This window comes from Apostichopus japonicus, chromosome 9, assembly GCF_037975245.1.
Source record: "Apostichopus japonicus isolate 1M-3 chromosome 9, ASM3797524v1, whole genome shotgun sequence".
Classification (NCBI taxonomy): domain Eukaryota; kingdom Metazoa; phylum Echinodermata; class Holothuroidea; order Aspidochirotida; family Stichopodidae; genus Apostichopus; species Apostichopus japonicus.
In genome coordinates, this window is record NC_092569.1 from 28,096,667 (window position 1) to 28,122,387 (window position 25,721).

The following is a 25,721-nucleotide window of genomic DNA, read 5'->3' on the forward strand; positions in this document are numbered from 1 at the left end:
AAAAAAACGAAATGTTGAACTGCAAATACTGGAAAAAAAAACAAGTTAAAGCTTCCATCCATCATTTGTTGACTTTGGTTTCTCCTATTTAGTGATCTTTTTACAATGTGAAAGTAAATAGCAACAAGCGAAAGCGTTTCTGCTATAGACGACATTGGCAGCTACGATTGGCACACGCCATATACCAGTGCTTGGGTGTGGATAGCTAGGCCTAACTTTAGGAATTTATATGCGTGAATCAGTTATAGGTGACCTTGTACTTGTAGTATTGGACTTACCTTGGTGACCAACGTTAGTAGTTGTGAGAAGTACACACTCAAATGACGAGATGCAGTTCAAAATTAACTGTTATATCCAACATGTTTGTCCTCTTCATGTTGTTCTTATTATTTTACTTCAATTTAACAGTAAAGGATATGGAGAAAATCTTTTCAAACACATTGAGCACAGTTCGTGTTCAAAAAATGATCGTTAAATCTTGAAAGGTACATGGCGCAATCCACAATACAATACGACATGTACAGCCGCGCACGCAACTGGCCGGCTCAGAACACAGGCCTAGCAGTGAGAAAACATTTGAGCAGGGCTCTGTTAGTTGAACAACAAAGATGCAAAAAGTAACATTAGAACAATCACAGTCTATTATTCACAAGATACACCTGACGTCAGGCAGGCTTGAGCCAAGGAATACTAAAGGAGTTAAAATGTTGTGTATATAGCTGGAAATTACAGATTTTCTTGGTTTTCTTTGTACGCTAATAGATTTTATTTTCTTTGCAAATTTCCTTTCACTATTTCTTATCAATTATCGCTAGACAAGGCGATTCTCAGTTGGTTGTTCGTCTACGTTGATGAACACGTGTTTCCCATTTAACGTAAACAATTTATAATCTTTGCCGACCTATAATCCCCGCTTTTGCCAGCAATATATTTCAACTTGTACTTGAAAGTGTAGGCTGCAAATTCTCTTCACTCCTTGAAGAGAAATTTATTTTACCTCCAAGACACCACCCGCGAACATGGCTAGAGCCTCGTGCAATTTGGTACCTTCGAACACTTTGTCAGTCACTACTGAATTTATTGGACCAATCATAATGTAAAGCATTTTTTTTTACGATCTCCAATTGGTCATAATGGGGTTTACGCTCGGCCCTAATCTCCGAAAATATAACGTCTTAATAGCGTGAATATGGGGGTAGAGCAATTGATTTTCTCGGAAGGGGGTATTACTTTAATATCTACGTTTAGGAAGATTCTCCGTCTGGGGCAAATTTGTTATCTATTAATTCCTACGAATTCTAATTTATCATCATTAGCAGGTTGAACAGTAAGCAACCGACCGAGCAAACCCTTCCTTAGTTAACAGACACCTCCGTCAGAGATTTGGATGTTTTCAATGAAATTCGGGAATGTAAAAAAAAAACGGTTTTTGAGCCAGATTCGTTTTTTTTTTGGGGGGGGGGGGGGCTAGAAAGAAAACCGGTTTTGGGTTTTCACGAAACCGTGCAAGCTTAGTTGGGGCCTCTTAGATGAACATTATCGAGTGAAACGTGGTAACATGTTTTTACCCAAGCCTATAGGTCTATAGCTACCTTAAGTCGGATTGAACAACATAATTGTGTTTTTTTTGGGGGGGAGCGGGCGGGGGGGGGGGGAACTGGCAACGCTGGCTTATAGTCCTGCAGTCCAATTGTGCTGGAAGTATAGCATACAACATTTCACCTTAGCTCTTATACGAAGATAACTGGTATGACCTTGGGATCGTTGAAGGGAACTCCGTCATTAGGGAGATCTGGAGGTCCATCCCCACAAAAAGAAAAGATAAATGTGACGTTATGCATTTCTGAGGTAATCACTTGTAGGCTATTAAGTAGATATACAATTATGTCAACATGGTTGTTTCCAGAACACTATTACTGTTGTTGGGCACTTAATGTATATCATTGTTAAAAAGGTACATTTTGGTAAAATTAAGCCTACCTTGAGACCTCCCTCCAAGAAGCAGAATGACAGCAATCAGAAGATGAATAAATAAAGGTGATCGACACTGCTTTAATCCTCCTTTCTCCATTTTGAACAAATCCAGAGGCGGAAAGGGAAAAACAATCTAAGTTTATCAAATGTGTCTTTTTCTGTGGTAAGTAGGTACGTATCATGTATGTCTTGCCGTTCTGTGATACTAATGAAGAATTACTGACCGTTTGCCAGTATTTATTACCATCTTCATAAAGCGTCCAATAAAGTCAACCATATAATGTCTTTTAATTGGTCATGATGGTGGATGACGTATGTAATGTTTCATGCATATTCAAGTTCAACATTGTGATTACAATATGGAGCTGGTTGTACACAATTTCGTATTCACATCATATCAATTAGTTGATCACGATGTAAGTCTGGAAGCTGATGAGCGGTCGATTGTTTTACAGACGATACCCCAGACAATTTGAATATGCAATGAAAATTGCTTAGTCTCAATTGGCTGTTTATGCCTTCAATGCGCAGATAGATTGAACACAGCTAGTTAGATTTCAAGCATTAATTCTCTTCTTTGTAAAACAAGTCTTGTGAAAATGATTGGTTGTTGCTGCCCTTCGAGGTTTCTACTCCCCCCCCCCACACCCCACCCCTTCCTACCATCCCTCGATTGAACTTTCTTCCTACGCCTCGGATACCATGATTCTCTTGAACAGTGACCAAATACTATAAATGACGTTTTTAGCAAAACACATGTGTATCCGCATATATAGTTCGTAAAGGGAGACTTCTGGTTCTAATGAGCATGGCAGTAATGCCATTTATATATCACAACAATATTAGTGTATCAGGAAAACTTGAATTTGCACGTGATATCTGTCAGACCCCGATCAGCCCTTTATTGTTCTACAGCTAACAGTGGGGGCGCAACAACTGTTTTGTAATGGGGAGGGGGGTTAGATGAAAAACTTCACATTAAGAGGATTCCAAAATTCTTCCGACTGATTTAGGTAGGGGCATAGAAAGGGTACAGTACTGTACTCTTGTTTAGCCAGTAGGTATGATTACCTCCAAAAACCTGAGCACGACTCAATTACCCTTGAAGGGAACATTTTCGTTTTCCAATGCGACAGCGAAATCTTTTTTTAACGTCATCGTCACGAAGTTATTATAAATTATTACCTCGAGATGGAAATGAGGTTGTGTGGATTTGACAAACGGACCAATTGACTACACTATAAAAGGGTAAACTACTGTAACTGACGATCCAATCTGTAAGATGATTGGTTCAATATCAATTTGAATATTCATATAGCATCGGAAATGATAAATTTGATGACATTGACGGAGATATTAAGATGAGTGTAAGAAATGGAGAGCTAAAAATTTGCACACACACAATGAGTCGTGTACACTATAGCAAAAGTTTGTTAAAATTGTAGAAATGATAGCACCATTTTGCATCTAAGCCCCCTTCCTAAACATATTTCTGAAAGAGAAGTTATTGGCATAGGCGTAGGAGGCGAGGGGAAGCCCCCCCCCCCCCCCGCAAAAAGATATATTCCTGTGAAAATTCGGGCAATATTCTGATATTTGTATCGGGCACTGCCAAAAATATATTATAATCTTGTTTGATGAGAGTTAGTAAGTCCGTATAAAAACTCAGCCTAAGGTAATAATAGACTATAACGTTGTAAACGTTTATAACTAACGTTTATAACTAAACGTCTATAACGTTCTAAACGTGCCCGACTTATCTGGCATTGATGTTGTGGAGTTATGTGCATATGGGGTGGCATGCCCGCATAGCCGACACCCCCCCCCCTTCACACACACACAAACTTTTGACGCCAACTAGTGAAAATATTATACAGAAATATATTGGGAGACTAACCTGGAAAGTGAAAATCTTGTATACATAAGTTTCCTTCCAATGGTAGCACCATTATGCATCTAAGTTTAGCACCTTTTAATTTAGTAACACATTCTCAAAAGGTGAGGGGGGTTTCACCAGTACGCCCTTCAATTTTGCTTACATTTTTCGGGCAAATCGTTACAGCACCCAAACCAATTGGACTCCTATACGCCCATGGTTATTGGTCTCCCCTTCCTTAGATCTGACTCCAAAACGGACTTCGGCGACTCGCCAACCCCCCCCCCCCTCCATTTTTTGTGCAAAAAAATGATATATTTTGCAAAAAGAAGGTCTATTCATTATTGCATATTAAAAAGCAATGATTTATTTACTTTTATGACGGTGGCATTGACGGCACATGCAGACGAGATGTGGAAGCACTATGTTAGTATACCTCGACAGCGTGTCAACATATGCGATATTTGCCGAGTCAGGAACAAGTGACATTTCATTTCCTCGAGTTGCTTCTTGCACGTTACCTGTTTACATGTACAAAGTCATTGCTTTAGTTTATGCAAAACATCATTAACATGATATCTTGGAATCACATTTAACATTTATGAGTTGTTGCGTTAGATAAACTAAACTTGACAAAACAAGATTTTTGATGACAATTCTACTAACATGACATTTTGACGAAAATTATCAAATGGTCGAGATATCGCGTAACCCATACCATGGGAGTTGTTACCTGATTATACCTATACACGGAAAGTCTACACAAGTGTCCTTTCAGAACCAACGTACTTTTCATGATCACTTGAAAGCATAAACGTATGTAAACAGTAAGAAAGCGGTGGCAATGACAATTATGTAGTCATATACCTGTTGTGATTGAGTATTGTGTAAAATGTCGCAAGTCTTCAATAGAAAACTGTAATATAAAATGGAAGTTCTTAATTAATTTCTGGTAAAAGGGGCGATTAATGATCGTCACAAACGTTTATAAAATATTCCATATTGATGAAAAAAACAGACCATACTCAGAGTTTTTTATGACTTTTTTGAGGTTGTAATGGCAACGGATTATACTTTCCCTGATACCAGTCGGCGATAGATAACCAAACTTATAAAAAGGCTATTCCATGGAGAAAGTATATATTTGGACTGATGAAAAAGGAATACAATCTAAGCTTCCAGTTGAAGTTTGAATTCATTTCCTAGGCAACGTTTTCAGTTAACATCAGATTGATACTGGAGACCAAAAGTGAACTTGAAGCAAGCAGATGTGATGTCAGACGTACAATGATAAATTTGTTTCAGTGTACTTGTTGTTGTTGTTGTAAGATACATAATAAATACTTCAAAATTGTGTTGCATTTGAAATCGAATATATCACAGTCATTGGCATATTGTGAACTTCACATCTCTTAAGGTAATTTATTTATATTCATATATCACTTAACATAAATTTAAGTGCTTTCAACACAGGTTTACCGAATCGCTTAATCAGTGACTAATGTAGTTTCATTGAGGATAATTGGACTAATTCACACTGTATCTTTTATTTTAATCTGTCTCTGTTCTAATCATTTTAATCAATTAATTATTGGTTTTCATATATATAATTGGGCCTAGGTATGCATTTTATATAATTTATACAGGAACAAAGAAATTACGAAAAAATATTGAATTGAATTGAAACAGCTAATCTTAATTCAAAACAATATAGTGTAATTAAACATAGGAAACCAAACATGTTGATGTTTGCAAATTACATGTTAGTCCTAAGTGAAGGTTTCTTGCCAGCATGTATAGAATCAAATTATGAATGAACGTTGTGTGCCGCAAATATTCCCAACAACTTCGGTTCATATTAGGCCTAATTAACAGTTGAAATCACAGTTATAGGCTTCCTCGTATATCCAAGTTGGCATATACTTTGACTCTACGAGAGGAGGCTCTTCGTTTGATTGCTGTGAATTTGGGTTAAATGTTCAAGAAGGTTTAAACCGAACGGTACTGTGTTATGAGTGGTGGTGAAAAATATGGTGAAAGTTTTTGTTTGCGGCCTAGAAATCGTTTATTATAACTATAAGCCTCAAGTGCTTAAAACCATTGGAAATGACTAGCTGTAATAACCAGAATGCAAAAAGTGCATTGTGGTTTCGATGATGTAACATGAGCAGTTTTCTTCATGTATTTGACGTAATGTATAGTTAGGGTGTACAACATATACTTGATCTTAGTAATACAGTGAAAATCAGTGTGATGGTGACAAACAATACATTCACAATGACACAGGCTGTCCTGAAATGACCATTGACCTCAACAACAGGCTTCTTGTGTTAAATGTGATAGCATCAACAAACTAAATATGACATCTGTCCTTGTCGAAAAATTGCGTATATCATGGTTTCACAATTTGACCCATGGTGAACTCAAACGAACATTGACCTCCGCCCACAACATAAGGCTTCTTGTACTCAATGTGGTACAATTACATACCAAATATGCGATCTGTCCAAGCTACCCTTATCTTCTTGGGATATCTAGTTAGCAAGGTTTTCACAATTTGACCACTGGTGACCAAAAATGAACTTTGACAGCTACAAAAAACAATATACTTCTTTTCCTCAATGTGGTACTTCTTCACACCCAATATGAGGTATACCCATGCTTATATTCTTGAGATATCTAGTTAACAAGCTGGGCGTCACAAACGGGTCAATGATGTTTAAATTATCAAACTTATTATTGTATATGGAACTGACGAGTATCCCTTGATTATCTCTACTATCATCCACTTCGATAGAGTAGCAACGTATGACACTAGTTAAAACACAATAAAACCATCATCATTGGGAATATATGCCAAATTTGCGGTCGATCCTCAAAGTACGGCTAAACCTGGATTGTAGCCAGATGGGGTCGATCCCCATAGTACGACGAAGACTGGATTTTAGCCCCACGGGGTCGATCCTCATAGTACAGCGGAGACTAGATTGTAGCCTGACGGGGTCGATCCTCGTAGTACGACGAAGACTGGATCGTAGCCCAATGGGGTCGATCCTTATGGTACAGCGAAACTTGGATTGTAGCCTGACGGGGTCGATCCTCGTAGTACGGCGAATAATGGATTGTTAGATAAGCACTGCACGCATAATCATATTCCGTCATATCAAATTGCTTCGCGATGACTTTGTTCATTAAAATATCCAGATCGGACAAAACTTGCTGGCAGTCTGGTACCATTGAACTATAGACAAGTTCGGCTGATTGCAACATTCCTATTATAATACCATCTTGGAAAGATGCTTTGACGAGCATGTCAGTGGTCTTTCTAAACGCATTATCTGGATAGGGATTATCGTAGACGATAAAATTAAACAAAGGACCCCACCTTGAATCAGAAACCTGGTATGAACTTACGCTACTGATTATGAAGGTGACCTCATGACCTCTTTTGACGAGGGCTTCACACACGTGAGCAGACTTCAGGAAATAGATGCTTGGAAGAGATACTTGTATGCGGAGACTTCCTGTGACTGACACAAGACTGCTGTCATAGAGATAGGACCTCTCTGTTATATTGCCCTGTGTTGTAACTGTATAGGCATGCATGCCTCTTGTGCTGTTTACTATAGCCTAGGTTAGGTAGCCGTTTGCCACTTGATGATTGGTTCACCATAAGTATACCAGGTTATAATTCGCCTCTTATATGGCTATGTGTGAAATTACGGCCTTGCAGCAGCTCGAGGGAAATTACTTACTGGTCAGGCCTGGCCTAGGAGCTTAGTCTGGGCAGGTGCATGCTATTAGTTGGCATTAGATACAGTTTGCAATATCGGGAGGCAATGGAGTGCAGGGGGAGATGACTGAAGCATTTAAGGATTTACTAAATTCACTTCTTGAAGGGTTAGTCATTCACAATAGCCTTCTTCAGAGGCTTGAATTTTGTCAACTTAAGATTAGTTTCACAAACTTGCAAGGAATGCTGTAACATGTCAATGTTATTGCTTCTGGGTTTTTTTTCTCTTTGCAACATTTCAGTTTGTGGTCATTTCCATCGTGGTGGCCATTTTGAAGAAACCGACCTCGTCGATTGAGGGCGCCGTTGATTCATCAGACTTGGATAATAGCGATGACGAGTTAGTGCAGCCGTAGATGTCCCGACACGACAGGCAATGGTTCACATTTTGAAAGAAGCCTACTGTGTTTGAAACATAACATTTTCTCCTTCACAAAAAAATCACCAGCATGCATTGTTTAGTTTTATTTATTTTATTTTATTTTGTTTATCGTTAGTGTTTTATATTTATATCTCAAGAAATGTCTTGTATTTACTTGTAAAAATTTGAAGGTTCAAGGTTTCCAAACAACACATGCCAAGTTTCAATTTGGATGAAGAATTTTGTCAACATGTCGAGAAGAGTCTTATGGTGTTAAAGATAAGACTTTGTTACAACCATCAACAACATCTACAAATTATACCTCCAGTGTTAATATGAATACATATATATTAATATTTAATGTAAGATTGTTCTTTTGCACCATGTAATGTACTTAGGACACACCGGGTACTTAGTATCTCTGCAGGGGGTAATGAACTTTCCTATACTTGCCACTTTTTCATTGCTTTGAAGTTTGGATGTGTACAAAGAAATTTCCAAATTTTATTTTTATCAAATGTACAGATGACACTATAACACACATGTGTTTGTGTCCCATCTACCCACCACTGTATCAGGAATGACTATATATCAGTTAGCAACAGTGGCGGAGCTAGGGTTAGTGGTCAGGGGGGCGAGAATGGTCTGTAAGGCGCAATCTACTAAGCGGAGCGCCACCATAGGTTGGCGCGTGAAAAGGGCACCAGCAGTCAGTTTGAATCCGTCAGGGGGGGGGGGGGGCTACCGCACCTGACTATATGGGCACTCTACCACTGATAAGCAATTTACACTTGTTTTGAGGCTGGCATAAAGTACCACATGATGTACATCTGTTGCCACATAAACTGAATTGAACAATTGCGTTAAGACTGGAGACCCTATGTAGACGCGAGTGCATATTACCTTTTTGGGCCTCGATAATGTTTAACAACACATCAACACATAAGTGTTAATGTGCTGTATGTCGTCAAGATGTGAAATGATACAATACGTTTTCAAGAGGAAACCTTTATGAAGTATTACTAACCGCATGCGAAGTGTGAATTTATTCTTTGAATTACTTATACGGAAGACTCAACGGCTGCATAAGCAATGATATATCAGCACTATCAAGTTAACCTACAATCATGTGGAACTCTACGTCAGCTTTAAATAGCTAATGTGTAACAGTACTTCCTGTTATTCACTGGTAGAATGACTGGTGACAATTCCCCCATCCCCATTTAAATAATGTTCTATTATAAATAAAATATGACATGCATACCTTTTAATGTCAATCATATCAGGGTGCAACTTTTCCCTCACTCGTTCCATGACATCGAAAATAGGCCTATATATTGACCATTAAGTCTACCCAAGGTAAAACAACAGGCGTAGACATGTGCACTTTATATTGAAGGTATTAAGTGTACACGAAACGTGAACTCCTAACGTACCCCGGATGGATAAAAAACATTAAGTAGACACGATACCAGGGCAAAAAATCGTATATCTTAGCGATCGCATGCAACCAATAAACTAAGTCTCAGAATCATACAACGAGTTGCCTAGTTGCATTCTGCGAGACCGACTGGCTCTCCAAAGCATCTCAACGGTGGCATATATCGATATTTCAATTTTGTCGACCAAAGTGACCAATTTATTTACTGTCGACGTAAGTGACCATTTAGAGTTTTCTTCTTATATATCTATATTCTTATATATCTATATTCTTATATATATATATATATATATATATATATATATATATATTGTTTTGTATATATATTTTTTGGTTGAGTTGGTTAGAATCATGTTTGATCTCTACAGTAAGGCAAAATATGTCACCAAAAAAACAGAACTAGTATGGTTCGATACAGGTGACAAACGCCTACAGTGGAATTGCGACCTTCCTTACTGGTTTCGAACCTCTGGACGTACAATCAGCGTCCCCCAACTCGAAGAGTTGGTCAAGGTCTTCTGTACAGTAACATCCCTACTAATGCTTCAAATAATAGTTTCTTGTCAAGGTATTTCGGTGTTGGCGAGGTGTCCGTCAAGGGTGTCCTCTCAACCCTTACCTTTTTATCACGTATACTGAAATATTAAACTCATTAAGACTGAATCCTCTCATCAATGAGATAGATATTTCTGATGGTGTCTCCTTTAATATCTCCCAGCGGATAACACGGTCGTCATCACAGACTTTATTTATATATAAGTCTCTCTCAGAGGCATATCAAATATCAAATTTATTTTCGAGTGTGTCATGGCTTACTATTAATATCGATAAATCAAATGTGTTTCTTATTGGTCCTTTTGTTAAACTCTAAAGAGTTGTTAAGCTTTCAAAGTTGTTGACAATTGACAATTTATAATCATGGACGTTAAATATGAATCTAAGAGATTGACTTCTGTGAGCTTGCGGCATTGATAAGCCAATGATGGCTTCTTCGCGAGTTCCCGAGGATCTAAAATGCATACATACATACCCTGATTACATTATTTGACGACACATTTTGACGATACAATGTCTTTTCGGCATCAAATCTGTTCACTTAAATCCAGGTGCTTTAAGAATCTAAGAAATATTTCTAAAATGCGGTCTATCTTACTAAGTCTGAGTTAAGCACTATTGTCCAATCCATGGTTATTTCGCATATTTATTATTGTAACTCAAACAAAATTTTGCTGCAAGAATGATATATGGTAGAAGTAGATATGATCATGTGACTGAGCTATTCCATGATCTTCATTGGCTTAAAATCAAGGAGAGGGTGTACTTTAAAATAATATTGATTGTGTTAAAGTCTGTCAGAGGACTGGGTACTAAATATATCCATGATATATTGGTAACCTCTGACCGTAGAAGATATACGTTATTGATAGAGCCTCGAGTTAAATCCTCGTATGGGTATCGCCCAACTGTCATTTCGCCCAACCTTACCATTTCGCCCAACCAGCCTGGTCATTTCGCCCAACCAGCCTGGTCATTTCGCCCAACCAGCCTGGTCATTTTGCCCAACCAGCCTGGTCATTTCGCCCAACCAGCCTGGTCATTTCGCCCAACCTTGATTAAATATGATACTTCAAAAGGAAACGTTCGGGAATTATTAACGTTACAGGATATGAACCGAATATTAAGGAAACTTGAGGATCGATCAGTGTGTTAGGGGTTAGGTTTGATAGTAAACATTCGAATATTAAGGAAAATTAAGGAAACTTGAAATCCTCCATTTGTATAACTTTAGTAAGGAAACGTTCGGGAATTTTTAGTCAGTATGATTGATCAGTGTTTAAGGGGTTAGGTTTGATAGGTTTTTATGAAGACCGATTCCCCTGTATTTTGTATAATAATATAACTTCCATTGTATGCGTAAACGCCTAAAGTAGTGTAATCTTCCCATTATACCCGAACTAACTTCTCAGACTTCGATCGATATCGAGCGGACCACACTTTTTATTTACCTATTACGAAGTAACCTAACCCAAAATAAATCAAATTGAACTAGTGGAATAGAAAAAGTAATATTATTCTGACTGAATATTAGTAAAAATAAGGTTGGGCGAAATGAACAACACGGTTGGGCGAAATGACCATGCTGGTTGGGCGAAATGACTATGATGGTTGGGCGAAATGACCAGGCTGGTTAGTCGAAATGACCAGGCTGGTTGGGCGAAATGGCAGTTGGGCGAAATGGTTGTTGGGCGAAGTGACTAGAAAGCGTTTGCGAAGGCTGGACCTAAATTGTGGAATAAGCTTCCTGACAGCCTTAAAGAAATCCAAAATGCTGTTACTTTTAAGAGGCAATTAAAACACTACTTATTTGTCAATGGTTCTGATTTCAGCCAGAATCTCGACCAGGTTTAAGTTTTGTATCGTTACTTTCAGATTTATTTAGTTGTTTTCCAGCACAGCAGTGCACACAGTTTTCTGTAGTAGTTGTGCTTATAAGCCTGTATTATTATTATTATTATTATTATTATTATTATTATTATTATTATTATTATTATTATTATTATTATTATTATTATTATTATTATTATTATTATTATTATTATTATTATTATTATTATTATATATATATATATATATATATATATATATATATATATATATATATATATACATATATATATTTTAATAATAATAATAAAAAGTAAGATTTAGCAACAGCTGACATGTACTTTACTACTCTATACTCGGTTTAATTTCACGATTCATAGAAAATGTCATAAAAGTTTACACTGAATAAAAAATCGCACCATAAAACCATTTTATCGCAGAGTAGGCCTACGCTTGTGTAATACAATCACAGAGATATATCAATCGTATACATGCATGCAACAAAGCAAAGATAAATGAAAGAATAGGATGTTAAGAGAAGGTTGAAAAGAGGCAGAGTCGTCAGTGTGTAAAAGAGGCAGAGTCGTCAGTGTGTTTACTCATGAATCTTCTTAGCAATCAATTAACGATGTTTTATAGAGATTCATTATGATGCATGAGTGATTGCTAAAACTTATTAAGAATATGATATCCGATCCCTCAACCGTCGACAATATAACCGTTTTATCATTAAAGATATAGATCAGGGTAAAGACAAAATCACACATGCAGATATCACACTGAGGGTGAAATGAAAAGCTGTATTTTGAGCTGTATATGGTTAAGTTGATTTTGTTAGATTCTGACCAAGTCTCAGTTTAGTTGCACATAATTTGTTACACCATAATATCTCACTAAGAAATCGGTATGGTTGTCACGTCACCACTGAATCAATCACAGTACAAGCAACACAACATCGTTCAACCGATCACATCACAGTACAGTCGATCACATAACAGTACAATCGATCACATCACAGAACAAGCAACACAGCATCGTACAGCCGATCACATCACCGAACAGTCGACCACAACACCATACAATCGATCACCTAACCGTACAATCGATCACATAACCGTACAATCGATCACATCACAGTACAGTCGATCACATCACAGTACAATCGATCACAACAACATACAATCGATCACATCACAGTACAATCGACAACATCACAGTACAGTCGATCACATTACAATCGATCACATCACAGTACAAGCAACACAGCATCGTACAACCGATCACATCACCGAACAGTCGACCACAACACCATACAATCGATCACATAACCGTACAATCGATCACATAACCGTACAATCGATCACATCACAGTACAATCGATCACAACACCATAAAATCGATCACAACACCATACAATCGATCACATCACAGTACAATCGATCACAACACCATACAATCGATCACATAGTACAGTCGATCACATCACAGTACAAACGATCACATCACCGTAGAATCGATCACATCACAGTACAATCGATCACATCACAGTATAGTCGATCACTTCACAGTACAGTCGATCACATCACAGTACAGTCGATCGCATCACCGTAGAATCGATCACATCACCATACAATCGATCGCATTGCCATGTGTGTGTGTGAAGGTCTGCATTTCCATGTTAATCTGTAAATGAAATTGATTCCGCTTTAACTTTTCACTTTTTTGTATGAAAGCCTGTTCTGTTTTATGAGTGTATTTAAATATTATTATGATAATTTTGTTTATGATAGGCCTATATAGTGGAGCATTAAACCCCGTTGAACCGCGTTTGATTAATATGACGTTTACTTACGGGGTTTTGTTAATCATGAGTTTGTAAGGCTTATTATATTTTCTATTTGAAAATTGGATTTCTTTTTAATATCGTCTACCATGTTCAAAACGTGATATCTGTGCTATTATCAGAAGCAATTACCGCATCGCTGAGAATTAATATTCTCTTTATGATAACGAGAGCTTTTTCTTTCTGATTTTGAACAATGAGATGAGCCTATACAAAAACTGTAATATAACATTATGAGACATGAAAGACCACTGTTGTATATGTTCATGGATTTACAACTATATGATATAGTATAAAGGAAGTAATATCCAAAGATTAATCACTAATTCGTATATGGACGTTGCGTCCATTTTGGTTCACGAGTTGGTACAAAAATCCAATGTTTTGTAGATATTTATTCCAGTTATTGGATGACTTTCATGGTAACCAACGAAAAACCCATTGTGACATTAACCAGTAGAGTTTGAGAAAGGAGCTTTCACAAATATTTTCTTGTAGAGTTGTAATGCTGTCAGAGCTCAGTCGTTGCATAGTAACTGTTCAAATAATATGTTTAAAAAAATCGTGCAAAAGTGCTCCTTTTCATAAATTTTAGCGCAATTTTCTAAATGACATAGCAATATCCCCCAGTGGCGTACTAAGCGGATGGGGATGGGGGTCCACCCGGATACCAGTCAGGGAGGTGCCATGCTACAGCCCCCATGCCCCCAAATTCGTTATTATTTTTGTAAATCATTGTGTAATCAGTTCAAGGCTTTGCCAAAGATAGCATCATTTTGCATTTAAGTCACCTTACATTAAACAAAGTTTTCTCAAAGTAGAGGGCGAAGTCTTAGACACCTCCCCCAGGACGGCATTCCCGGCACGGGGTGACAATAGGAAGAATTCGCCACGGGTGCCAGCTATTCTAGATACGCCACTGGATTTACCATATTGTTATAGATATAGTTTCTTTTCTTGTTCCTTTATACTCTTGTTGGCTGTAACTTGGAGTATTCCTATTCATTGGAGTCAAAAGGTTACCGACCTACAACAGGCTCATTTTTTCCGTTGACACAATGGATGTAAACGTAATCATGCAAGGTATAACGGCCATGGCACCATTTCTTTTCTATTTACCCGTTGTAATACATCTGGTATCAATGGAGGCGTTAGCGTTGGTCAAGACGATAATGAAATGAGGACCAGAAAGGGGGAGGGGGTGACTGACCAGTCGTCCAATCGGAGATGGGTACAGAGCAATGGGGGGGGGGGGGTGGGGGGAGGTTATTAGCCGCCAAATCAAATCCGATATTCAGCAAGTGTAGTACAATATTTGTTCCATAGTTCTATCTATGCGTGTTGTTATCACTAAGAGAGTAAACGAAAGAAATAAAACGTCTACAAGCTTTTAATGCATAAAAGAATATATATTTTTTAGCTTCACTCACATCCAAGCAGGTTTGGTTATTATTTAATGATGAATTTAGTCTTAATACGTCATATTGACTGTCCAAGAAATAGGAATTAGTTGAGTGTCGGTAATGTCTCTGTATATAGTCTGGTTTGCGAGATATTAATCTTTAAAGTATGCTCAAGTCCTGGAATGCTCCTTTAAGGATAATTCGATGATGACGTCAGTTCCTCAGTGTAGGCCTAAATCCATTGTTTAACAAGAGCACAACGGACACTATGGCTCCTTGCTTAAGTGGAATATTAAAGTGTTGTAATACATGTACCAGCTATTAACCAACAACTGTATTCCATGTTTGGTTGCAATCCGATTTAAGGTTGTGGAGTTATTGGAATTTTAATATTTTGGCCTCTCTCCAAACGAGAGCTCAAAGGGCACAATGGTTCCTTGCTTAGTGGAATATTAAAGCGTTGTATGTCCTCACCCAATATCATAATATTTATGCCCACGTGTACCATATATTAACCAAACACTGTATTCCATATTTGGATACAATTTGGTTTAAGTTTTTGACGTTATTGGAATTTGAAAATTTTGTCCCCTCCCAAATACTTTGGCCCAATAAAATTTGCGTCTAAATGGCCCCAAAAATATTTGGCCCAAATAATGTGGCTAAAAGATATAATTTCCCCCTCCCCCAATATTGAATCCCAAAAACTGTGGACCCCAAAATATTGGGCCCCACAAATTCGTGCCGGAATGCATGGAGGTGTAAATAAAACATTTGGGCCCACTCAGCCCAAATATGGGCTCAGGAGTTTTTGGGGCCCAGATGGCCTGCATGTACCAGCTATTAACCAACAAAGGCTTCAAGTTATTACAATGTAACTTTTTTTACGTTTGACCCCATAACCTCATTAATATTCATAAGGTCAGTGCTAAAAACGATAGGGCACACCTCACTATAATACATCCACATAAATCCAACACTCCGTTGTTGAGTTATCGTGAATCAAAGCAAGTGTCTCAGACGTACATACACACACGCTAACCCGACTGCATAGGTTCCTTTGCTTCCAGCAAGAAACCAAACTGGCAATAACTCAACCAAAATATTGTTCATGTAAACTTATTATAAACAGCAGAGCACCATTGGTCGACATTCAACACTATTTGTCACTGATAAACTGTTAATGTTAATGTAAACAAATATTTCAGGCTATAGGTCTTGTTTTCCTATTGAGTTTTGTGTTGCATCTGAGAAACTGAACCAATGATAGTGTGTTAAACTAAGTAGTCCAGCCGCTTTAATTGATAAGCCTCGGATGTACTGAGGGTTGTTTCTCAAATATTAAAAGTTGTAACGAAGTACATCCTGGGGTGATAACAGAGTTGTTTAGCGGTCTATATACCAAAATTAATGTGGTGCTCTCAGCCAACCTTCAAGTTCTTTTCTGGTGTTCACGCTCATTGAATAATATAGTCTCTTCATAATGATCTCGTTAATGACTGTAATAATGATAGTTGGAAATTTAGAATGCGATCTGGTATACCAGTGGGCCTTATACATTTACGTTAAAGTTGTATTCAGAACTTGGGATTAATCTTGACACTTTGTCCTGGGAGAGGATGCGGTGGGGGGGGGGTGTAGGGTATGGGCAGTTGCGTAACTAGGTCAGTGCAGCTGGTGTGGACTCATTTTGCCAGGGCCACAGTGGCGTCGCCAAGGGGGGGGGGGGGCAGGGGGGCACGTGCCCCCCGGAAAACCTAGTGCCCCCCCGAGTGCCCCCCATCTGAGATTTGGGTTGGTAAAAAAATACATATATATTTTGTTATATTCAACTCCCATCATCTGAGTTGGTTTTTCATAAGGACAAAGAAGCACAGTAATTCGTATTTTCGGATAATGGGAGAAAACGAGAAGGACAAGAAAGGAGTCGGGGGTCATGCACACATTAATTCAACAAATGTAGGTTCTATTGATAGGGTTAGGCATAATATCGACAGCATGTGGTTCATATCCTCTGCAAAATTCTGCGCGTTGTTAAAATCATTACCTCAAAAATAGCAATTTCTGGAGATATCTTCAGATCGAATTTAGCATCAAATGTGTGTATTTTGGATTTAAATTCGAGCAGGAGTCCTCTTCTGAAAATTACAATAAAAAAATCACAATTTGTTCTGTTCAAGAGTTTACGGTTGTAACAGTGATTGTATTGTACACGACACCAGTTGTTTTACAATGATTAAAATCGTTTGAAAGTTGTCCTTGTTTATTTATAAATGTGTCGAAACTACACAGTCGCCATAAGGGAGTTTTTACGTGTAGATGATGTCTCGAGGCTGCGTGTTAATTGGTATATGCCCTCGTCTGTTCGCATTTTTGTTCCTTCAAGCCCAAGCAGGCTCGAGTATTTATTACGTGTAGATTGCGTCCATAAGGGACGAATTAGACGCTGATTTCGGGGATAATTTTTAAATATGTATAATGATTTGTAAATAAATACACTAGGGAAACCATACAGGTAGGCTATCATTTCTTGTAGCTACTGTCTGATTCAAATTTGCTGCATGACAATCTCGATCTTGGAAATCGTAGGCCATGCCGCGGCAAGATGACGTCACGGATACAACCGCACCGTAGCCTATATCTTATCTTAGAAAGGGAAATTCCCAATATGCTGATTTAAGTTAGATTTCGGTCTAGATTGCACCACGCTCTCTGGTGCAATCTAAGATGTATATGGAACATTTCGTGGTGATTTTATCGACTGAGATTTTGGGGGAAATCTGCGTTCATAGACACATTTTTGGTCCGCCTTGTCTGTCATACTGGGAACATGAAAAAAATGTGTTGCAAAGCTAGAATACATTAAGAGATTGAAAGGACAATAAGACCAAATGACCAATTAACATAAACATGTATATTTCCACCCGTGGCGTAACTCCTGTGGACGAATGGTATCCAAGTTCCCGAGAACTTGGAAAGGCTAGAGCTGGAATTAACTGAGCCTGGCCTTCTTGTCAGCAAACATATCGATTAGATTTCGCTATAATATGTACCAGCGTAACCTATCAAGTTCCAGTGTGTACCTCAGGCTCTTGAATCAGTCGTGCGGAAAGAAGGATACGAGATTTGCATTTGCAGGGGCATATGATTTATGACGAACGTATTCACGCACAGAAAAATATGTCCATTGTCTCGTTTATAGTTTCTTTTCCAACGAAAACGTGCCGTTTAAAAAATAGGGTACCCCTCTTCTAAGTTCTGTACATCAGTGCAGCGGGGGCCCCCTTTGGTCGGGGCCCCTGGGTTTGCCCCGTCCGAGCCCATATGCGTTACGCCGCTGGCTATAAAAATGTTCTACCTAACATCATTCTGTATTTATGTGCTGCAGGTTCCTAACAGGGGCTTTACATTTCTTGGTGACGATATAGGCTATATCTACTTGGTTATTCTTCATGTTGGCCCGATAGACATTGTATAATACGAGAATCCTAGTCGGTTGGTTAAATATGTCTCTTTGTACATACGAGAAAACGTTTCACATTGGCGCCATTTATAACGATCTTCACTTATTTCTAATTTGAACGAGAGACACAACTCATCCTCCAGACATTTCCTTAAACAGTCTATGGATCTTTGTACTTTAGTCTCTATAAGATGAGATCATCGGCGTCCCATAAATCTACGAGAGCAAAGTCCTCAGATACTGCGTTGAAGAGGGCGCTTCGCCTATTGAATAGGTCATACGTATCTGTGATTATAAAAGGGAAGATTAATGAAGTAATAAGAAGAAGAATGATAATAATTAACAGACATTGTATAGCGCAACTTACAATAAAGTCTCGCCGCAAAGAAGCTTATATTGAAGATTATTTACAATTTTTTCCATCCAAATATCATTTTTTTGTTTGCCGCCGACATTTGCAGGTTTAGCAGTTAGTTATACGCAGAGTAGATAATCACCAATGATGTTGAACAGTATACATGACCATATATTATGTACTTTTCTTGCACACTTAAAAAAATATATATCAATATAGGTATTATTTCGTACAAGAAAATTGTTGTTAATCTTAAGTTTTGTTTGTGTTTCAACTAAATTTTAATGCTGTTTTCAGAGAATTCCCTAACGTCAGAGATCTCATTTTTTAACCCTACAGTAGGTACTGTAAGTAGTGTCATATCTTCACACCAGAATAACATGATGAATTATGCCAAAGTTTATTATCGCTAGTCGGGTATGCATGACCCTAAGGAAGTAATGAGCTCCATAATAAAATTATTTTCAGTATCACAAATTTAAGTTGTACAGGGCTAAATATAGGGCTATGTATATCTGGGATCTTCCCGCCCTCCATTTGCCTTGTATGGCCTTATTTTATCAAATCCTTTCATATCAAAGTGATTTAATTGAATGTCAAATTCTATTTAAATTCTGATATTCTCATAATTCATTGTTAATTTTGACCTGGTATCGGTATTTCACGATGTGCATATCATTTAACAGCATTCTCTGAATGTGTCTGAGTAATTATTGGCTCCTTTCCTTTCTTTTTTAGATTGATCTTTCAACATGGTGCGAGAGTGGCTTCCTGAACTGTGGTTTGAGAAACCATTCCTTTACTCTGTGAAACCAATAAAACCTGGCTTACCAGTTCCCAAATGTGCAAACTTTGAAAAAGATTACTACAAGTAAGTTTACTGTACATAGCATTGAATGGAGTAGCTTTTTGCAGTGATTTTGATAAATTTGTGACTGTATCGATATGAAAGAATCCTAACATTGCAGCTCATTAGCTTTGCTAGACAAATTCATAAATTCTGCAAGCCATGCAAAGAACTTAATATTTGACAGTTTTTGCAAACTTGTGTTAATCATGTTGTGTGTGAGTGAGGGACAGGGGGGGGGGGAGATAGTTTTGTATCAGTCATGATGGGTAGTTGTGTATACTTCTGTTAATCATGTTGTGTGTGAGGGTGGGGGTGTACGATGGGGGAGATTGTTTTGTATTAATAATGATGGGTAGTTGTGCAGACTTGTGTTAATCATGTTGTTGGGGAGGGGCAGGGAGGGGGATATTGTTTTGTATTAATAATGGTGGGTAGTTGTGCAGACTTGTGTTAATCATGTTGTGTGAAATGGGCAGGGTCATGGGAGGGGGGGGGTAGGTTGGATGGGGAGTAGGAGAGAGATAGGTTTGTAATAATGATAGGTAGTTATGCAGACTTGTGTTAATCATGTTGTGTGTGAGGGGCGGTGGGTATGAGGGGGAGAGAGATTGTTTTGTATTAATAATGATGGGTAGTTGTGCAGACTTATGTTAATCATGTTGTTGGGGAGGGGCAGGGAGGGGGATATTGTTTTGTATTAATAATGGTGGGTAGTTGTGCAGACTTGTGTTAATCATGTTGTGTGAAATGGGCAGGGTCATGGGAGGGGGGGGGTAGGTTGGATGGGGAGTAGGAGAGAGATAGGTTTGTAATAATGATAGGTAGTTATGCAGACTTGTGTTAATCATGTTGTGTGTGAGGGGCGGTGGGTATGAGGGGGAGAGAGATTGTTTTGTATTAATAATGATGGGTAGTTGTGCAGACTTGTGTTAATCATGTTGTGGGGGGGGGCAGGGAGGGGGAGATTGTTTTGTATTAATAATGGTGGGTAGTTGTGCAGACTTATGTTAATCATGTTGTGGGGGGAAGGGAGGGGGATATTGTTTTGTATTAATAATGGTGGGTAGTTGTGCAGACTTGTGTTAATCATGTTGTGTGTGAGGGTGGGGGTGTATGAGGGGGAGGGAGATAGTTTTGTATTAATAATGATGGGTAGTTGTGTTGTGTTAATCATGTTGTGGGGTGGGTGGGCAATGGGCAAGAGACAGGTAGGTTTGTATCCATAATGATGGATAGTTTTACAGTAGCCTAGTTAACTGTCATGCCTAGAAATGTCATTTAAATTCAGTAACATCTCATTCTCATCTCTCTCACATCATGATCAATTCTTTTCAGGTGTGCTGAGGGGTAGGTTATTGAAGAGCGCAGAAAGAATGCCGACTTCAGATTGAAGACTTGATGGAGTGTTCTAGTGGAGCAAAAACTGTAAGTTGCTCCATTTACTATAAGTGGCAGTAAAAGGCCCTCTGCCTTGTAATTAACAAAATCTATCGTTAGAGTATTTCAATTAGATGCACAAGTAGTGTCCGATTACAGAATAAGATTCCCGGTAGCATTTTGAAGTGCACTGCAAATTTTCATTGGTCGTCCGAGAAGACCAAATTTTTCAGCTTTGGAGTTCGTCCGACACTCCGACAGATAACTAGTTGTTCACATGAAATTTAGATCTATTGTATTTTGAAGGGAAGTTGTACTGGCTCAAAGCCGGTATTCTTGTCACCAAACCTAGAAAGTCTCTCTCCTACATTATACATTACATATTGATCATGCCCTATTTTGGTACATATGTTTGGAAACCAAACTTTCTGTTTTAGACAACCAAAAAGGTAAGATCACAGGCAGAGCCTAGTTCAATTGGATGACTTGTTGACTAGTTGATTTTACCAATGATTTGTTGGACTTTCTCCTTCCCAATTTGATAATAATTGATGGGTGATAAGGTGTATGATCACATTCAGAGATGGACATGTCTGCATATGTAAACAATGATTATGAAACCCATCGGATTTGAGAGAGAGTTCAGATAAGCCCAAATCTCAGCGCTTGAAAAAAGGGAAGATAAAAAAATGCCCTGGAAGTTGGAGGGGAATGGGGATGCACCGGATCCAAATTTTTGGATCAGGCCGGAACCGGATTTTGCCCTATAGTACATGAAATCTGACCGGATATAATCCGGCCGGAACCGGATTTTTTCATTACACAAATGAAAATCATTAATAAGAAGTAAAAGTATGAAACAAGGAGTATTATTTTGGTTGATCTTTAGAAACAGTGGGTCAGACCATTGAGAAAATTAAATGAAACATGTTAAACCTAATTTTTCCTTACTTTTAACGTTTTTATTAAATTTTGGAAATAGTTTACAATGATTTAAGTTAATACCAACATCTTTATAAGGAATAATTCAGGCCAGATTTTGAAAAAGATCCGGCCGGAACCGGATAATTGCACACTATCCGGACGGATAGTCCGGCCGGACCGGATATCCGGAGCATCCCTAGAGGGGTATGCTATTATGGGATACAGTGTACACAGTGGTGATCGGCAGAATGAAGTGCAATCCTTCAACTATTACAATCAATTATTCAATTGCTCCAAACAGCCCATCACAAATTGTGCCCGTTGAGAAACGAACACGAGTCAAATGAAATCTCGTTGTTCTGGAATGATTAATGTGAGAACATGTGTGTTTATTAATTGGTCCTTACACTCAAGTGTGAAAGCCTGGGGGAGTACAAAACTTTGAAAACTTCCAGGGTTGCTTTCAAAATCTGGGGAATGTCCGCAGGGTAGCTATGAGAGACTTAAAGAGCATTAGAACAGTATAGCATTTAAAAAAATATAATCCATACTGCTACAGTACATGACAATATGTACCTCACGAAGGTTGTGAAATTTCAAGACAAATGTATCCGAGCTTGGCATCAGCAGTTCTTTATCATTTCCAGTGAGGCTGTAGGCCTCATTACTACAGTTGGTATTAAGCATCCTTCTGTGGTACTGTGGTAGCTTTCACTAATGTACAATATTCATAATATACTTACAGTTCATTATCAGAACTGTTTTATTCTTTATCGTTAGTGTATGATCCTAGCGTTTGGACACATTTAGAGTTCTATAGTTTGAAATGCTGTCAAAATTCCCTCTGTAAAACTTCAAAGGCTGAAGACTGAGATGAATTGGGTATTGCATGATTCATGACACAGATTGTATGTGATCCCTCAAGTAAATCAAGTTCTACATTAGGTCTTCCAATTGTAAATTTGGCAATTGAAAAGTTTTCCATAACATGAGCTATTTTGCACTTAAAAATGTGTCCCCTGTGATTTGCAAATAGTTTTACAAAGTTCAAAAGAAGAGGTCATTATTTGTTTCTCATGTGTTTCTTTTACAGAGGGAAAGACATCGCACCATCCTTAAACAGAGACAAAAATTGATACGAGAAGGAACATACAAGATACCAGATTCACCAAAAACATCAATAGTTTAATGTGGGAGGTGGCATCTCGGTAGTACCATGCAGCTTGGATTTAGAATGGCCTGATGAGACGGTTAGATTGGATGTCAAATGGAATCAAAATGGACTAGTTCATTCTCACGGAAAAATGCCAGAAAAATCATCATCTATTGAACAGTCAGATTGGGTCTGGAAACAATTTGTTTTTTTTTCTTCAAATTTAGGATATTTCCAAAGAAAAATTAATTTCCTCTTGAGAGTCTAGAGAAAACGTTTCATACATTTCCCGTGAGTAAGTGAAGTGTGGGCACTGAGTTTAAGCTTAGAGTTAACAGAATGTCTTATTGTGGTGGTTGCCTAATGATAAAAAATGTTATGACATTGTTTTTATTTACAGATTTCTGTTAAAGCTCTGTAGATTTTAGATGAAATGTCTAAAACTTAAACAGCTGAACCATTTTGTAACCATGTGACAAGTTAAGCTCAGATCGTCTAGATATAACAAAATACTAAACACATTGTTTCCATGATGTTATGACTTAAATGACAACAATGTATTTCAGGAGGTGACCCATTTTGGCTTCACGTCTAAAGGAAAAATCCTACCAGCTGTACGAAACATATATGTAAAAGAATAAATGAATTCGTACCACAAACGTTTGTTTAATTTTATGAAGGTGTTTTTTCTTTGTGTTTTTTGTTTACCAGTGACATGGTTTATGTTCTGATATTGTGCACAACAATAACAACAACTCTGCCTTCCTATCGGTAAGGGGTTACAATGTTTTTGTAATGGTGATCATCACTGGAAGATAAAGTGGCATGTATTCTCACATGGAAGGAGACAATTGGTTGCCATCATTGACATAATATATTATATAATTATATAAATATTGACATAACATAGCCTGATCCTCTCCAGTAGTTAGGGTTTAGGTTGTGAAAGGGACATAAGAGGCACATAACAACACTTCCCCTGCCTCATGACATGTATTCTACAGTCATAGATTCCACTGGTTGCATATAACTTCACCAGGAATGTGGTAGCTATGAGATCAGGACATTTACTTGTAGCATATACATTCAAGGAGTACCATAAGAGTTGAGCGCTACAAGGGAGCATGTCACATGACCCTCCATGGTTGCTGCGTCTTTTTGGCCTCTCCTAATTGATACAGTCGGCCCTGGTTTTTGCATGTGCCGATGGATAGCAACATGACAGGTAGCATAGTGAAACTAACCGTACCATTGAGTTCAAATAGGCCTAAGTTACTACTTCAAGGAACACCGCCCCTGAGTTCCGGTCTTCAGGAGCCCAGAAAGCGCGGCTCTTCGAACAAAAGGCCAGATGCACCATTGCTTGTAAGTAAACAACCCTGGAGCGTTACGGGCATTTCCTGGCAAAGAATTGCAACATTACTACCCGACGTTAACACGACGTAACGAATAGCTTCAAAAGTTAAAATACTACTCAAGATCAGTTACAATATTAATGAGCTTGTTTCTCGATAACTGCAGTAATATCATGACTATTATACCACATATTTTAAATGTTCAATACAAAACACGAAGCTTGTTTACAAGCATTGTACAAACAAGAAACTAGATCAAAGTTCTAATAAGTATTGCAGGATAAGGTGTCTTGATAATTCAGTTTCAAGTGAATTGATTGTACAGTACAAGATTATTGTTGGAAGCTTCTTCCACAAATGAGGGGCAGCCCAGGAATAGTTTCGCCAAATGTTGTTCTGATGCTCGGAACAGTCAACATCGCAGTATGTTAAGACCGCAATGATCTTGTTGGACGGTGTTCTCTAAGCATTTGATTCATGTAGTGAGGGACAAACCTTGAATTGTCTATGTGTGTGTCAGCCCCCCCCCCACCCACTCCTTCCTACTAATAGAAATGTCTGTCATTTAAAGACTGAGAAGTTGGTCGTTAGGTACATGGTGGTTTCAAGTTGTTCCTTTATTATGACATGGGGGGGGGGGTTGTGGGCGTGGAGCCCCGAAAGACGTTCAGTTCCTTTTATTGTGGTCCTTTCATGGCACAGTGGTACTGACATTTAGAAATTGGTTGCATTAATTGTTAGCTTTGCTAACATAGTTTACATTGCTCGCATTGACCAAGATATGATGGGGTTAGCCTAACCCCATCATATCTTGGTCAATGCGAGCAATGTAAACTATGACCTACTTCAAAGTTTAAATAAAATAAGTAAACGGAAACATTGAACGATGTGTACTGAACAAAAACGAAACAAGTGATTTGTACCTTGAATACTTTTATTGTGCCATAGGCCTATGCCCATCTTTTGTGGTCTGCGGACCAATTACATAGTTCTTGACAAGTCAGTGACGCTACATGTAGGAAACAGTTTTGTCTTGTGGTCTGTGCAACATTATCCATAATATGAAAACTTGTTTGTTCTGTGGGAGTTATGGAACATAACAACTCCCTGGTTATATTCAACGACTCCACAGCCATGCACACCCCCCCCCCCCCTCGTTTGCAAAATT

At 38.2% G+C, this 25,721-nt stretch overlaps 2 protein-coding genes and 1 long non-coding RNA gene across 7 annotated transcripts in view; 1 reads left to right on the top strand and 2 right to left on the bottom strand.

Annotated features, from left to right (window-relative positions):
• Positions 1 to 2,423, bottom strand: part of LOC139974369 (fibrinogen-like protein A) — a 132,133-nt gene extending 129,710 nt beyond the window's left edge. For 2 of the 5 annotated variants that reach the window (XR_011795464.1, XM_071981456.1), the window contains exon 1: positions 1,981 to 2,423. Coding sequence is in view for 3 of the 5 variants with exons in the window: in XM_071981456.1 (XP_071837557.1) it covers positions 1,981 to 2,071 (91 nt within the window). In the remaining 2 variants the exon portion in view is untranslated. Of the gene's footprint in view, positions 1 to 278; positions 583 to 1,980 lie in introns of those variants that run through there. The other 3 variants (XM_071981458.1, XM_071981459.1, XM_071981468.1) reach the window with 2 other exon arrangements.
• Positions 1 to 25,721, bottom strand: part of LOC139974370 (ryncolin-2-like) — a 109,960-nt gene that overhangs the window by 62,826 nt on the left and 21,413 nt on the right. The gene's annotated exons all lie outside the window — the stretch shown is intronic.
• On the top strand, positions 21,085 to 23,857 carry LOC139974372 (uncharacterized). The gene is made up of 2 exons (XR_011795466.1): positions 21,085 to 21,169; positions 23,139 to 23,857. It is a non-coding gene; the product is annotated as an uncharacterized lncRNA (long non-coding RNA).